The 15,096-nt window shown below is 51.1% G+C and overlaps 1 protein-coding gene across 13 annotated transcripts in view; it reads left to right on the top strand.

Moving 5' to 3' along the window:
* The window catches only part of RIMBP2 (RIMS binding protein 2), a 279,316-nt gene that overhangs the window by 229,371 nt on the left and 34,849 nt on the right, over positions 1-15,096 (top strand). For 10 of the 13 annotated variants that reach the window (XM_067701220.1, XM_067701224.1, XM_067701221.1 and 7 more), the window contains 4 exons: positions 2,667-3,362; positions 4,879-4,996; positions 10,545-10,729; positions 11,422-11,590. In XM_067701220.1, the coding sequence (XP_067557321.1) occupies positions 2,667-3,362; positions 4,879-4,996; positions 10,545-10,729; positions 11,422-11,590 (1,168 nt within the window). The remainder of the gene's footprint in view (positions 1-2,666; positions 3,363-4,878; positions 4,997-10,544; positions 10,730-11,421; positions 11,591-15,096) is intronic. The other 3 variants (XM_067701228.1, XM_067701226.1, XM_067701227.1) reach the window with 1 other exon arrangement.

Genomic DNA, 15,096 nt, shown 5'->3' with positions numbered 1-15,096 from the left:
CGTCCCCACAGCCGCCCCATCCCTGTCCCTTTGCCAGGCCACGAGGCCGGCTCCAGAGGCAGCACCTGGTCCTGCAAGCAGAGTCCACAGGTTCGCACGGGCTTCGCTCACTGTTGAGTCTGCGCTCGGGGTCTCCTGTCCCTCCTCTTTCCCCAAATTCTGGGTGAAGGAGTCTGGGAGAATCCACTGGGCACCCCCAGGGGCACCCACCTCTGCATCAAGAACTGAATCGGAAAGAATAGAACAAAGAAGATTCCCACCCTGCCAACGCCCTGGCTTCCGTGGCCATCCGCAGACGGGCAGGGCCTGGGAGGGCGCGAGTCCGCCTCCGAGGCAGACTGGAGACTGGGAGCGAGTCGCGCAAAGATTCTCAACCGAGGTGGACGCTGCTGGACCGCAGGAGGGCCAGGGAGAGGGGCTGTCAGAGGAGGGTCCTCCCTCCTGGAGGACAGCGGGGTCTACACACCAGCCCCTTCTCAGACACCTCCCACCAGGGGCCCCGGCATCCTCTGCTTCTGCCTCTGGCGTAGCCGTCAGCCAAGGGTTTGACGCGGGGTCACCTTGACCAAGATCGCGCTCTAGGCCCCAGGACGCACCAGGAGCCGTCCTGCTGCTGCCGCTGCCCGTTCCAGCTGAGCATCTGTTCACTCGGCACGAGCTGGTCGCCCCTGTGCGCCAGGCCCTCCGCCAGGCTGGGGTATGAGGATGGACATGACCTCCGACCTGCAGCTGCTCCCAGCCCAGCGCGGGAGACACACAAAGGGCTGGAGAGCTGGTCGGCCGCTGTGGGGTTTTCACGTGAAAAAGGCCTCGGAGAGAAAAACCCCGCCCGACCCCGGCCTTCCTCTGGGAACACAGAGGCACGCATTTTGAATGTTGGACGGAAGGCAACACCCAGATCTGACTGCCCGCTCAGTGCCCGCTTGCATAGACCAGGCTGCCTGACGAGCTCCCCGCAGAGGCCCCCCGCAGGGCCCCGGAGAAGCTGTCGCTGGAGAACCTGCAGATGCCTGTGCAAACCCCGCACGGCTGCAGCTCCTACTCCCCCCACCGGCCCCCCTCCTCCCCGCCCTGGGCCGCCGTCCAGCAGGATTCACCGTGACCTTTCTTGTTGGAGGAAGGTCCCAAGCTGCCCGCGGTCCAGCCTGACCCGCTCCCCATGCTTCCCCACGAGCTGGGCCGGCGAAGCGCATCTGCTTCCCCTCCCCTCCCCTCCCCTCCCCCATGACGCTTCTGGGATGGTACTTCCTGCGCCGCGTTAGCAGAGAAACCAAAGGTCACCATGGCTCCCGGGGAGAAGGCCTAGAGGGCAAGTTCAGCGATCCGGACTCCTAGTTTCTTTTCAGAAATTCCAAGACTTAGCTTGGGGATCCGGCCCGCGGGCTCACCTTCCCACGTGGCAGCCCTGTTGGCTCACGTGCGCCCCGCTTGGCGCCCGGGGCTGGGTCGCTGCTTCCTCGCTCTCCCTCTCCACCTCCGTGTTCCCCGGAGTAGACGGCCTCCGTGGGGCGCTTGTGAGCAAATGAGCGAAGCGTGTGCCACGCCCTCCTCGCCTGGCCCTCGTGGGCTCCAGACCTGCGGCAGACGCGGCCCTGAGTCGACCCCGCTAGGTCCCCGTGCGCGAGGGGCGCACAGGCCGGTGGGCTGGGGGCAGGGAAGCAAATCCGGTGCTCCCCCGCGGAGGCGTCTTTAACGTGCACCCCTGGAGGCCCGTGGCAGGGCAGACGGTGGGCTTACGGTTTCGTGGAGTCGCTGGAGTGTCCCGGGAGGGGCGCCCAGCGGGCCGGTTCAGCGGGACCAGAGGAGGGGGCTGAGGGCAAATCCGGAGAGACACCGACATCTGGGACGGTGGCCGTGGGGTGTCCGCCCCTCGATGTCCATTAGGCCCCTCTGAGTGGGCCAGCCACCATACTGGCGGGGACGCGGCTCCTCGCTGGGGGCCTCGAGGTCCGGGGTCTGGCGGAGAGACAGGCAGCCTTTGCAGATACGGACAGAGCAAGACCGTCCCCAGAGCCGTGACTTTGGGGCGCCCGGTTCCAAGGTCCCCGCGTTCACAGCCTGAGATCTGAGCCAGGGAGAGAGGCCGTAGGTTACTGCGCATGAGGATGGATTTCAGAAGGTGCTGAGAGCTTAGAGGGACGTGCGGAGTCCAGTGGCGTGGCCGGGTTGGGGTCCCCGTTTTGTGAATCATCTCCAGTTGCCGGCGGCCCACGGCAGCTGCCTTCCGAGTTTCTGAAGGTGCAGCCAGCGGACTCAGACGTCCCTGCCTCTGGGTGTAGCCGTGTCACAGATCCTAGCGCCTCGGTCAGCGTGAGGCCTCCTGCCACCATCCTCCCTGCACCCGCGGCCCAGCTGCCACTCTTCCCTTGTTGGGGCTGCATGGCTGGTCCTGAGGGTGTCAGGCCGCTCTGCGTGTGCTCTGCCCACCCCACCCTGCTCCGGCCCCATCCGTCTAACCCATTCTGTTCTCATTCCAGAGCCCTGGCCAGAGCATGCCATCCGCCCTCCCCTCCGCTCCCCTCCCGCCACGACTACAAGCATGCTTTCTGTCCCTCATGGCCTCGGAGACTAATTCTGTCTGTATTTTCTTTCCTTCCCTCTGCCCCACTTCATATCTGATCACACACTGACTCCCGGCACCTGTTCTAACACACCACCCCCTTAAGGAGTGCTCTAAGAATAGGACCACTGAACGTGCTTTCTTGGAGCTGCCCGAGTGTCCCCAGCAGACCCAGCACAGTAAGAAGCTTTTCAGTATCCCTGAAGTAGCCGAGGAGGATGGAGAGCCCTGTGAGCTCTTGTACAAGCAGGGCTTCAGGGCCCGGACCCGGCTGGCCAGAGAGCCCAAGCCCGCCAGGCCCTGCAAGGGGCACGAGGCCCCGCTTGGCTCCCGGGTCCCTGCCAGACCCAGGGGCCCCCAGGCCGAGGACCTCGTGTTCGAAGACAGAGGCTGTCGGTTCAGCCGCTCGGCCACCAGGAGCCCGGACAGCGGCCTGGACTGTGGGAGCGAAGAGGAGGAGATACGGTTTAGTTTCAGAAGCCCCGCTGCCCAGTGCAGCCCCGGCCCCGGGCACTGTCCCTGTAGGAGGAGCCTGAGGCCCCTGCTGGCCCGGCACCGGACGCTGACCCGGCAGAGCAGCATCGAAGAAGATGTCGGGGAGCCAGCGGAGCCCGGCCATGTCGTCAGCAGCAGTGAGGCCCGCCCGAGCCCGGAGCGGTCCACCCCCAGCAAGTGCAGCTGGGGCGAGCCCGCGGGCCAGGAGGACTTCCGGGATGTCTGGAAGAAAAGCATAAAAATGTCCGACAGTAGGGCCAGTGCCCGACACGCCCAGCCTCCTCCCCGGGTTGCAGACGGTCCTTTGGTGTGTGAAGTAAACCTCCCACTCACATCCGCTTGCCAAACCAATCCGTTTTCATTTTTTCACCTTCTTTTATTTTGGTGTCCATCCCGGGCACGCTCTCTGCTGGCTCTCTTGCATTTTCCATGCATCTTTGATCTATGCAGCTTCCCAGTCTGGAGCACGCTGATGATTTCTTTACTTTGCTTTAGAATGATGACCGCCTACCCCCAAATCAGTGATGAGTGTGGCTGCTTTAATTAAAGGACAACTGAATCTAAATTTTAATTAAGGGTTAGCTGAACTACGATTCTCCAAAAGTTTGGCAACACATACTTTGCAAAGCGAACTGTGGGGACTTACTTATGACTTACTGGTATTACTGAAAGTTTTTCTCTCGTTGTGGTTTTGGTTTTTGGTTGTGGTTGGTTTTGGCCTTCACCTATAACTGAAAAAAAATAGGGAACAATGATTGAAGAGATCCGTTTTTGCATCTGTTTGCAAAGGTTTTCTTTTTCTTTTTTTCCCCCGGTTTCTTTCCTGTGACCAGTTTTCAGAATGACTTTTCCATCATCAGCTCTAGACCCATCCCCCTGCCTTGTCTTCCAGGCTTGTGAGTGGTTTTCAAGAGTAGGGATTCCTTCAAGGCTTCATTCATCTCTATATTGTGTCCTCTTTTCAGAACAGTTGCTCCTGTCATGCTGAACTTTTCCATGAAAACACAGGTGAGACATCCCGGGGCTCCAGGCCCTGGGTCTGAGCCGGTGCAGTTTGTGATATGTCCACTAGAGGGCGCCGATCCACAGCCCACTGACACCAGCAAACTGCAGCTCGCTCCCTGTTCCCCGCCTGTAACAGACTAATTTCCGTCACTCCCAACCCCGGTTCCTTCCCTGTGTCCCTGAAAACTTCCTGACTCAAATTACCAGTGAGCTGGAGGCTTTGCTTTGATTCTCATACATGATGCGATGCAAACCTGTAGTGTGAATCAGAGGCCGACTTACCCGTAAAGGAGGGCCGTTCAGGTTAGCCCTGGAATGGGATTGGTGTCTTTGCATTAGGGCCAAGACGTTGCCATGAGCTTCCAAGCTGATTACACACAGAAACTTCTGTCTTTGAGTTTTCGGTAACCTCACATGCAACTTTGCCCAGGCGGGACATCTGGAAACGCAGTGTTTCCCCCGCTTTTGTGGTCTCTGGAGGGGCTGTGCTGAGACTAGGAAAGAGGGGCTGAAGGTGTGACGAGTCGTCTGTGAGCCACTCCCACTGTGGTTCAAAAGATTTGGCGTCAGCGGCAGTAGCAGCAACAGAAAGGTGCCTCCCGAGGGACGCTCTCTCGCCCCTACCCGTGTGCTGTAGACGACGGGGTGCCTGGGGTGAGCCCTTTTTCCTCTTTCAGGTTATTCAGCTAACCTTTCAGTTAAAAGCTAAGTTTAGTTGCCTTTAGAGCTTCTGCTTCTAAGTTGAACTGATTTGGCTGACAATTCTTTCCTTCCCGCGGCTGGCAAGCCTCATGACCGTGTTGTTGTTTTGTCTTTAGATTTTAGGAAACCCGGTGACTGCTGGACGGGCTGATCGGGTGGATCACGTGGGCCGGAGGTTTCCCCACGGCAGTGCCAGCCGCCACAGGTCCCGGCCAATGATGGTCCCGTCTGCCGGTTAGTGGGCCTGATGGAGGCCTCCCTCTTTCTTTTAAGCACAGAGCACGTGGCTGCTTGGTCCTCCATATAAATAGTTTTAAAAAGTCATTAGTGGCGCAATGGTTGAGAGTCCGCCTGCCGATGCAGGGGACACGGGTTCGTGCCCCGGTCCAGGAAGATCCCACATGCCGCGGAGCGGCTGGGCCCGTGGGCCATGGCCGCTGAGCCTGCGCGTCTGGAGCCTGTGCTCCGCAACGGGAGAGGCCACAACGGTGAGAGGCCCGCGTACTGCCAAAAAAAAAAAAAAAAAGTCATTAGGAATAGCATTTTCAACTAAATACAGAACACCCTCAGTTATTTATGGCAGAAGAAGGCAGAAACAGCACAAGATAAATATAACCGAAATTCAAGTATTCTCAAAATATATTGACTTTTGACAGCAATCTTCTCCCTACCAGTTTTTCTTTTTTCACTGCAGAGGCTGCCATGGTAGGCACTGAAGAGATGGTGACGGGCCACCTCCCCAACTCCTAGGTCATGCTCTCGTGAGTTGCTCATGGTCAAAGCAGCAGAGGCGGGGATGGTGGCCGAACTCCACATATCTAAACAAGCCCTGAGTCAAAGGAGGGTTATCTGTATGCGTGAAACCCTTGGACAACTGGGGTTGAAAGTTATGAAAAACGCCAGGAGGCCTGAATGTGTGCCCTGACCTGTGTGTTGACCCCGTCCATCTGGTCACCTCCTTGTGCATGAGTCATCCTCTGGCATCCAATTCCATTCTCTTAATTACTTTTTGGAATTCAGCCAGCTGTGCTGAAAGCTGTCATTGTAGTCATTCTGATCAGTCCGCTAAGAGGGGAACGTGGCTGAAGGTCAGATGGGAATCTTTCTACTACTGGAATGAACCCCGGCAAAACAATTCTAAAAAGTATTATGCACAAGATAATGGAATCTGGTAATCAGCACAAATAAACTAGCTTTGTGTGAAAACACACACACACACACACACACACACACACACACGAAACAAAGCAAGAGACCCACTCATGGAACAGAAGTAGATGAGAGCAAAACATCTTGATCTGGCGAGACAAGGCTCAAGGAAAGCCACCCATGGAGGTCCAGACACCTGAAAACACAGCCCCAATCACATTTAAATAGCTAAGGTTTAAAAGACCATCGTTCACATCAGCCAAAAATAATTAAAGACTTTATACAGCAATACAGATCCCCTGAAGTTTCGTCCTTCTTTCAGGCGTTTCTTCCTCATGGAGTCCAAACAATAGGGAAACAAAAGTTTCCTTTTCCATCTTTACAGTTTTTAGAATGTTTTTATTTTGTTGTTTTTTTTTTCTTTTTTTTTTTGTGGTACGCGGCCCTCTCACTGTTGTGGCCTCTCCCGTTGCGGAGCACAGGCTCCGGACGCGCAGGCTCAGCGGCCATGGCTCACGGGCCGAGCCGCTCTGCGGCATGTGGGATCTTCCTGGACCGGGGCACGAACCCGTGCCCCCTGCATCGGCAGGTGGACTCTCAACCACTGCGCCACCAGGGAAGCCCTAGAATGTTTTTATTTTTATCAGTAAAAAATTTCAGACTGTTAACCGACCTTTGAAAACACGGAGCGTATTCATTTAGCTGAAAAATAGCAAAATAAGCCGAAATATAAACAAAATCAGCTGGAAAACGCCGGTTTCACTTACTGCAGACGCACTAGCAGCGTTCTGTGTGTACTGAGCTCACTCTGGTTTCGAGTGTTGTAAGCTGCGGCCACGTCGCTCAGAGCTTCATCTGATGTGTGTATAATTCCCCCGTAGCAATTACGGAGGTCAGGTAGGTGCTCCTGGCTTGCAAGGTAAATGACTTGTCCAGACTGACTGTCTTGAGGAACGAGGTGGGGACCAGTTCAAGACTGTTCTTCCTGTTGAGCTTGGTTCCTGAGTCCTCGTTCGACTGTGACTTTAACGAGTGAATGCTCATCACGTGAGCTGCCACCCTTCCCGTGGCTGCAGATCAATGCCGCGGCACCAGGCAGGGGTGTGCTCTGCAGGACGTCCCGTGGGTCTCCTACTCCGGTCTCCTAGGATGGAGAAGGAGAGTCTACAGGACTGAAAATAACGGTGCTGCAAATTCCCAGCTGGGCAGGGGCGTCAAGGAAAACCTCGGCGGACCCACCGCCTCCCCATCGGAGTCTCTAACACTCACTCAGTCAGTGTTGTCTTAAGGTAGAGAATGCAGAAGGCTGCACACGTGTCTTAATTTCGGTAACACACTAGCTACGTTGGCAAAAACAGAGTAGTGCTGTGGTAACAGCTTAACCAAAAGGTCTGTTAATAATAGAATTCAAAACATGTTAAATAAATCCGTGATACAGTTGCTTTCATTGTACCTGATTTCTCATCATGGAGAAATGCAAGAAATCATGTAAAAGGCGTAATTAATATCAAATACTTTATATATTCATACACATGTATACATACACAGATTGAAGAACCTATTATAATTTCAGAAGACAAAAGTGAATCGTGGGACTTCCCTGGTGGTGCAGTGGTTAGGAATCTGCCTGCCAGTGCAGGGGACATGGGTTCGAGCCCTGGTCCGGGAAGATCCCACATGCCGCGGAGCAACTAAGCCCGTGCGCCACAACTACTGAGCCTGCGCTCTAGAGCCCACGAGCCACAACTGCTGAGCCCGCGAGCCACAACTACTGAAGCCTGCACGCCTAGAGCCCGTGTTCCACAACAAGGGAAGCCACCGCAATGAGAAGCCTGCGCTCCGCAACGAAGAGTAGCCCCTGCTCGCCGCAACTAGAGAAAGCCCGCGCCCAGCAATGAAGACCTAACGCAGCCAAAAATAAATTAATTTATTTATTTAAAAAAAACAAAAGTGAATCGTGTTCAGCAGCTACCAGAAAAGAAGAGAATCATGCCCCAAACCCTAGGAAGTGAACAGTCAGTGACGTGTGAACAGACTATTTTCCTAGATCTAGTCCCTGTGTAACCGGCAGTGGGGTCCAGCCGCTCGCTGCTCAAAAGCCAATAAAGAGGCCAGGTTGGTGGAAAGGAAAGTTTGCTTTATTTTGGAAGCTGGCAACCAGGTGGTGGCGGGGGACACCTGTCCAAAGGCCGACTCCCCCCTCCCCCGACAGTCGGGGGCAAGTGCTTTTATAGACGGAGGGAGGGGGCTCCGTGCAGAACCAGCACAGGCAGCCCCGACAGGCATCTTGAACTTGGTCATCGGTCGTCTGACCAGCGTCATCTTGATGGTTTTAGGTACAGTGAGTCTTCAGTTCCAGGGTCGGTTTGTTCCCATTTCCTTGAGGCCAGTTATCGGAATTGTGGCAGCTCATGTCATGGCTACAGCCTGGTCATCGTGTAGTTCACTTCTCCACCTGGTGTGGGTTTCTGTGTCTACAAGACGGCTCCCAGGACACGGCTCAGGATATGATCTATAGCCCTTGAGGAGGAACTGAAGGTCCCTGATGATGCTTAATGACTGAACTATTATTATTTGGTCTCCTTTGTTTTCCTTTGCTTCCGCATCTTCTCACTTCTCTGATTAAACTTCTTCTTTGCTAAAGCTTTTCTGCAGACAGAAGGCAGGCGGAGGACATGGTGGGGCGGGCAAGGACCATAGGGCCCTGCTCTGTTTCACCTGTTCAGTTATATTTTTCTTGTGCAAATGTCAGCGATTAATACTTTAGAAACCTGCCGTTCTCCAAGAGCATCCGTTTTCTTTTTCAGAGGAACTGAAGTCTATAGACCATATGCTTCCTAAGTATATTTTTAATAAGCAGTGCAGTCACAGTTAAAATATACCATACTTTTAATATACCCCGGGTTTCCTAAATTAAGAAAACAATGCCCCTTCTGATTTAAAAAGATAAAAATTACATAGCTCCACATCTAATAAATTCTAAATCATGTAATTAGCATAAGGAAGGCCTCATAACCTTGATCAATGACCCCAAAGGAGGATTTCACTGGGTTTGGTTTCTTCCTCTATAATGTTTCGTCTTTGCATTTATCTAGTTATTTACCTGTCAGGTGAAAAGGCCCGAGGGTATATACCATTCTAAACAGGAGGACTCTGTTCTTGCTGACTGACTGTGCAGGTCTCCACCCCCCCCGCCCCATTTTCCCCAGTTATTTTGGCTACTGACCTTGTAGAGCAGAAGGAAATGGAACGCATTTTCTCTGTGTCCAGATGAGAAAAATGAATAACTAAAGAAACAAAACTTGGCCCTCTAGAAAGGAGACTCCTCTCCCTGGTTTCCCTGCAAGGAGAAGATGAACAGCTGTAAAGTATGTTCCATAGGTGACCCCCTTTCCCTCCGTAGAAGTGACAGTGGAAGCAGTGCCCTTGGTCGGGTAGTGAGGGAAGCAGTTCACCTGTAAAGGACGATGTTTATTCGCAGCACAGGTGGCCTCGGGAGCCGACAGGGGCCAGTCATGAGCCCCGGCTTTGCACGTGGCATGCGGACCCTTCTTCCTTCCTGACAAAGACCCCCTCCCACCCCGGGCCAGGACATTCCACATCGGGGCAGAGGGAGGAGTGCCCACTCCCAGGTCAGACCAGCAGCTGGAGATAAGTTCTTCCTTGAGTCTAGCCTGCCACCAAGAAAGAGAAGGACCTCTCGGTCGCCCACTTTGGTCCCTGAGAAGACAGGTTTCCATGGACACATTCCACGGAGGCCACTGTTCTCTCCCCATGAGGTCTGATTCTCGTACAGCCTCTAGTATACGTTCTCTGGAGGAAACAGTGCAGTGACATCACAGCCACTCATGGAGAGACGCTGGTGTTCTGAGCCCTTGTTGTGTGGTCAGAACAGTATAATTTACTAGCAGATGTTCATTCTCTCTCTATATATATTTAAATGTATGCATATGTAGTGAGATATATGCATATGTGTGATGATACCTAATAATACATGTGCATATAAGGATTTCAAAAAGAATTCTCTTTAGAAGCTCAATGGTAGGTAGACTTGAAACTCAGTCCCGCTAGGAAGTCATTAATTTGCTGTAATGCATTTGTTGCCAGTTAGCTATTTGGGGCTAAGTGAGCAGCTTGGTCACCTATATCAAACTTGGACTAATACACAGATGCCTTTCAGCGTCCAGGTACTCTGGCTCGGCTGTTACGGAAACACACAGAGGGGCTCCGGGTCTCTGGCCCCTGAACAGGCCTGTGCGGCCGTGTCCTAATCCCAAGGGCTCGCCCACCTGCCGCCCCTGGCGCTCAGGCCTGCCCTGCAGGGAGGTCTTTGACACAAAGTCCTTTATCTCTCTCCCCGTCTTCACACGCAGCACACCTAGGGTCATGCTGGTGCCTGTGTTGTGTGCTAGTTATTTGCTTGTCAAACCCATCTCTGTTGAGATGATCCACTTCTGCCTGCATACCAAGCTACCCATGTTTTTAAAAAGACAAAAGTTAAGGTGCCACAGCCTCCCGAAGTGTGGGCGTTTCTAAAACCACACTTCCTGTAACAGCTCATGTTTCTGGGTGAAGCTGGGGGGTGGCCGCGGGAATTACTTAGCACCCTGTCCTTTATCCCACACGCTCCCAGATGAGTACGGTGGGCGGAACCGGCTTTCTCCAGACTTCTACGAAGAGTCGGAGACGGACCCTGGGGCGGAGGAGCTCCCACCTCGGATCTTCGTGGCTCTTTTCGACTACGATCCCCTCACCATGTCCCCGAACCCAGATGCTGCGGAAGAGGAGCTTCCCTTTAAAGAAGGGCAGATCATCAAGGTGGGGGCATGGCTGGGGGTGATGGGGAGGGCACGGTGGGGGGGGAGTAAGGGGGAAGGATGGGGAGGGGCTCTCGCCAGACCCAAGTTCCTTCACACATCACACGACAAGCTGCTTTCTTTGGCATTCGACGTTCAGCCTTCCTCTCAGCAGAGGAGGGGGGCCTGAGTCTGCAGTCGGAACGAAGAAGCAGGATGCTCCCCAGGAGAGGGGAAAGAGCCTTGAGTCCTAAGTGTGCAAATTTCCAAAAGGGCACTGACAACTCGCCTTTGGAAGTGGTCCTAGTGTCTGTCTGATAAAACGGGGCCTTTAAAGCATGGTGATGCCCACCCCACAGAATGGCGCCCGCAGAGTCTCTGTTAGTTGAGATTTTCTCACTTCTAGAATATCCGACAGAGGCACTGTCTTCTCGCGGAAGAACCATTTGCACTTCTGAGTGGGGTGGGGTCTCACCACCTGGCCTCAGCTAGCAGCCCCCCTCCTTGATGGGAGGCCAGGGGCTGTCCACACCCTGGAGGAGAAACAGGTTCTTGAGGTAGAGATGTGTAGGGCGAGCGCTACGTGTACACGTTTACACCCGCGTGCCATGTCCTTCAAGTCTGGCTCTGACAGGTGTGACTCTACCGTGAGTAGAGCTGATGTATTTCTGAACCAGCCCATCCCAATGCCTTAACTTCTTCCCACGGCTCCAGGTCTACGGCGATAAAGACGCTGATGGATTCTACCGCGGGGAAACCTGCGCCCGGCTTGGCCTTATTCCTTGTAACATGGTCTCTGAAATCCAGGCAGACGATGAAGAGGTGATGGAGCAGCTCCTCAGACAAGGCTTCCTCCCCCTGAACACACCTGTGGAGAAAATAGGTAAGAGGCACCCCCTGGCTCACCCATGAACCTGTAGGCTGCGAGGCTCCTGCCCTCCTGAGGGTTTCATAGCAAAAACACCAGCTCAGAGCAGGAGACAGCGCTGCGCAGGATCCCACCTGCACCGTCTGAATGTGTCAAGGGAAATCCGAGTGTTAACCATTGGCTTTTCTTGGGCAAAACCCACTCGGTAAACCAGGCTTGTAATAGTCTTGCTGCGATACGGACGTATAGGCATCTAAGTATTTATGAAACCACAGATGGTCTTCTCAGGGAAGATGAAGTACAGCCTTGCTTACTAAAGGTCTATCACATCTAGAAAATAAACAACTGCTTTTGGGTTGTTCTGGACTGACTGTGTCCCCCCAAAATTCATTCATTGAAATCCTGACCCCCAGTGTGATTAGGAGGTGCGGCCTTTGGGAGTGATGAGGTCATGAGGGTGGAGCCCCCCGGATGGGATTAGTGCCCTTATAGAAGAGACCGCAGAGAGGCCCCTCACCCCTTCCCTCATGTGGGGACACTGTGAGAAGTAAGCCGTCTGTATGCCAGGAAGGCGGGAAGAAGGTCCTCACCAGACACCAAGTCAGCCAGCACCTTGGTCTTGGACCCCCAGCCTCCAGGACTGTGAGAAATAGATATTTGTTGTCTAAGCCACCCAGTCTGTGGCACTTTGTTATATCAGCCTGAATGGACTAAGACACTGGTAATATACTTTGAACATTGCGTATCTATGATAAATTTCAAAGGATGATGGGGTAGTGTTATGCCTTCCATTCTTCAGGTGAATTTTGCTTATCCAAAAGGCATAAAAGATTTTTACCCTTTAATTTGGATATTAAATGCCTTCGTTTATCTTGAACCACTCTGCAGCACCAGTGAGCCAACCAAGAGCAAAACTGTTTTCAGCAACATTACACTTACGATCTTTAAATTTTCCCCTGTGCAAGGAAAATCTCCTCATTCAAAAGGCCTCTACTTTTTCTAAATAGCTGTAGACAGATATACCTGTTTTGTGTCATTCATATTTAAAGTTTTAATACTTCAAAACGTTAGATTCACTTCTAAATGACACTCCAAAGACAAAATTCAGTGGTTAAAGAATATGCATGGTTTTAAGGATAAACACAAAATCAAATAAAACGCCTCAGACTTTTTGGTATTAATGAGCTCATGGTCTCAAGTTACGATCCACGTCGAATAGTCGAGGTTTCATATGATTAAATTGCCCAGATTAAATCCACGAGACTGCAGCTCTCTGAGCCCCTCACACCATCCACTCCCTTGCACTGCTGTCTTCTTTCCTGAAGTGGACAGTGAGTGTTCATAGAGGGAGCGGGCTCTGTGCACCACAGACCCAGGGAGCCTAGGAGTGATCTGCTAAAAAACAGAAACTTGATTTACGTGATCAGTTAGATTAAATGTCTTTTTATTCCATTCTAGTTTTCTAAATATGACTAGTTGAGGGAACCAAGCTGAGATATCTGCTTGCCCCTCTGTTATTAGGAAATAGCCTTCTTCATGGTGAAAGACTGAGCGCTTTCCTCCCAAGACTGGGAGTAAGGCTGCGATGTCTGCCCTCACCTCTTCCTTCCAGCATCACGCAGAGCGTGCAGTACGGGGAGAGCCAGGAAGCAGCGGTACACAGAAGGAAAAGGTGACATGAAACTTTACTTTAAAAATCTCACATATCTATAAATAAAGCTCCTAGAACTCACAAGTGAGATTAGCAAGGCCAATGGATACAAAAGCAATGGTATTTCCATAGGTTAGCAATGAAAAATTTGAGATTTAAATTTTAAAAGTAATACCGCTTAACAATAACACAATGCAGATGTGAAATACTTACGGTTAAATCTAACAAAATACGTGCAGGATCTGTATGCTGAAAACTATAAAACACTGATGAAAGAAATCAAAGAGTCCCTGAGTGAATAGAGACAGAATGCTCATAGACTTAATACTGCTAAGATATTAAGATGTCAGATATCCCCAAACTGACCTATAGATTTCATCGCAACTGCAATGAAGGTCTGCGCAAAGGTTTATGTAGAATCCATAAGCTAAATGCATATGAAAAGTCAAAGGAACTAAAATCGCTAAAACAGTTTTTTAGAAGAACAGAAGTGGAAGACTCAACGTAACTTGACTTTAAGACTCACTATAAAGGCAAACTGATCAAGACCATGTGGTATTGGAGAACGGCAGACACACAGATCAACAGAACAGAATGGAGCCCAGAAACAGATCAACACATACACGGTCAGTTGATTTTCAACAAAGGTGAAAATGCAGTTCAGTGGAGAAAGGAGAGTCTATTCAATAATAGGTGCTGGAATTATTGGACATCCACGGGCCAAAAATCAATCTCAAGCCATAGTCTCACCATATTAAAAAACTTAAGATGGAACACTGTCTTAAATATAAAAACAAAGACTATAAAACTTCTAGAAGAAAACAGAGAAAAACTGTGATGATAGGGCAACAATTTCTTTGATACGATATATTTTTAAAATTGTGTTAGACGTCATCAAAATCAAATACTTCTCAGCTTAGAAAGACACCATTAAGAGGATGAAAAGAGAAGCCACAAGCTGGCAGAAAATATTTGCGAGTAACTCGGCAGAAAGGGATTTATATTTAGAATACAGAGAAAACTTTCAAAACTTGACAATAAAAAAAAACCCAATACACAGAAGTCGAGTCACGGATGTAGAAAACAAACTTATGGTCACCAGGGGATGGGGAGAGAGGGATAAATCGGGAGATTGGGATTGACATATACACACTACTATATATAAAACAGATAACTAATAAGAACCTGCCGTATAGCACAGGGAACTCTACTCAATACTCTGTAATGGCCTACATGGGAAAAGAATCTAAAAAAAAAAAAAAAGGGTGGATATATGTATATGTCTAACTGATTCACTTTGCTGTACACATGAAAATAATGCAACGTTGTAAATCAACTAATACCCCAATAAAAATTTTTTAAAAATTTTATCATAAAAAATAAATAAAACCATCAATTAACAAATAAAAAAATAGCCCAGTAAAAATGTTGACAAAAGATCTGAAGAGATCCCTTACCAAAGAAGATATTTGGATGGTACATAAACATATGGAAAAATGCTTAACATCATTAGTGAATAAAGCCATGATGAGAAACCAACACACCCACTAGAATGGCTAAAATGAAAAAGACTGCTCATACCAAGTGTTGGCAAGCGTGGAGCAACTGGAACTCTCGTTTGCTTGCAGTGTTACTGAACCAGACTTGGGTCCACTCACCTGATGTGCAGCAAAGACAATTTATTGACATCAGGTTGTGGTGAAGGAAAGTATAGCATTTATTGCAGGTGCCAAGCGAGGGGAACAGGCAACTCATGCTCAAATGAACCAAACTCCCAGTGGCTTTCAGGGAAGGGTCTCTGAAGCAAAGTGAGGGAGGGGGCTTCAGGGTGCCTGGTCAGCTTGTGGACCGTCTTCTGATGGGTTGGTGG

This window comes from Pseudorca crassidens, chromosome 12, assembly GCF_039906515.1.
Source record: "Pseudorca crassidens isolate mPseCra1 chromosome 12, mPseCra1.hap1, whole genome shotgun sequence".
Classification (NCBI taxonomy): Eukaryota; Metazoa; Chordata; class Mammalia; order Artiodactyla; family Delphinidae; genus Pseudorca; species Pseudorca crassidens.
This window is presented reverse-complemented; position numbering and strand designations above follow the sequence as displayed.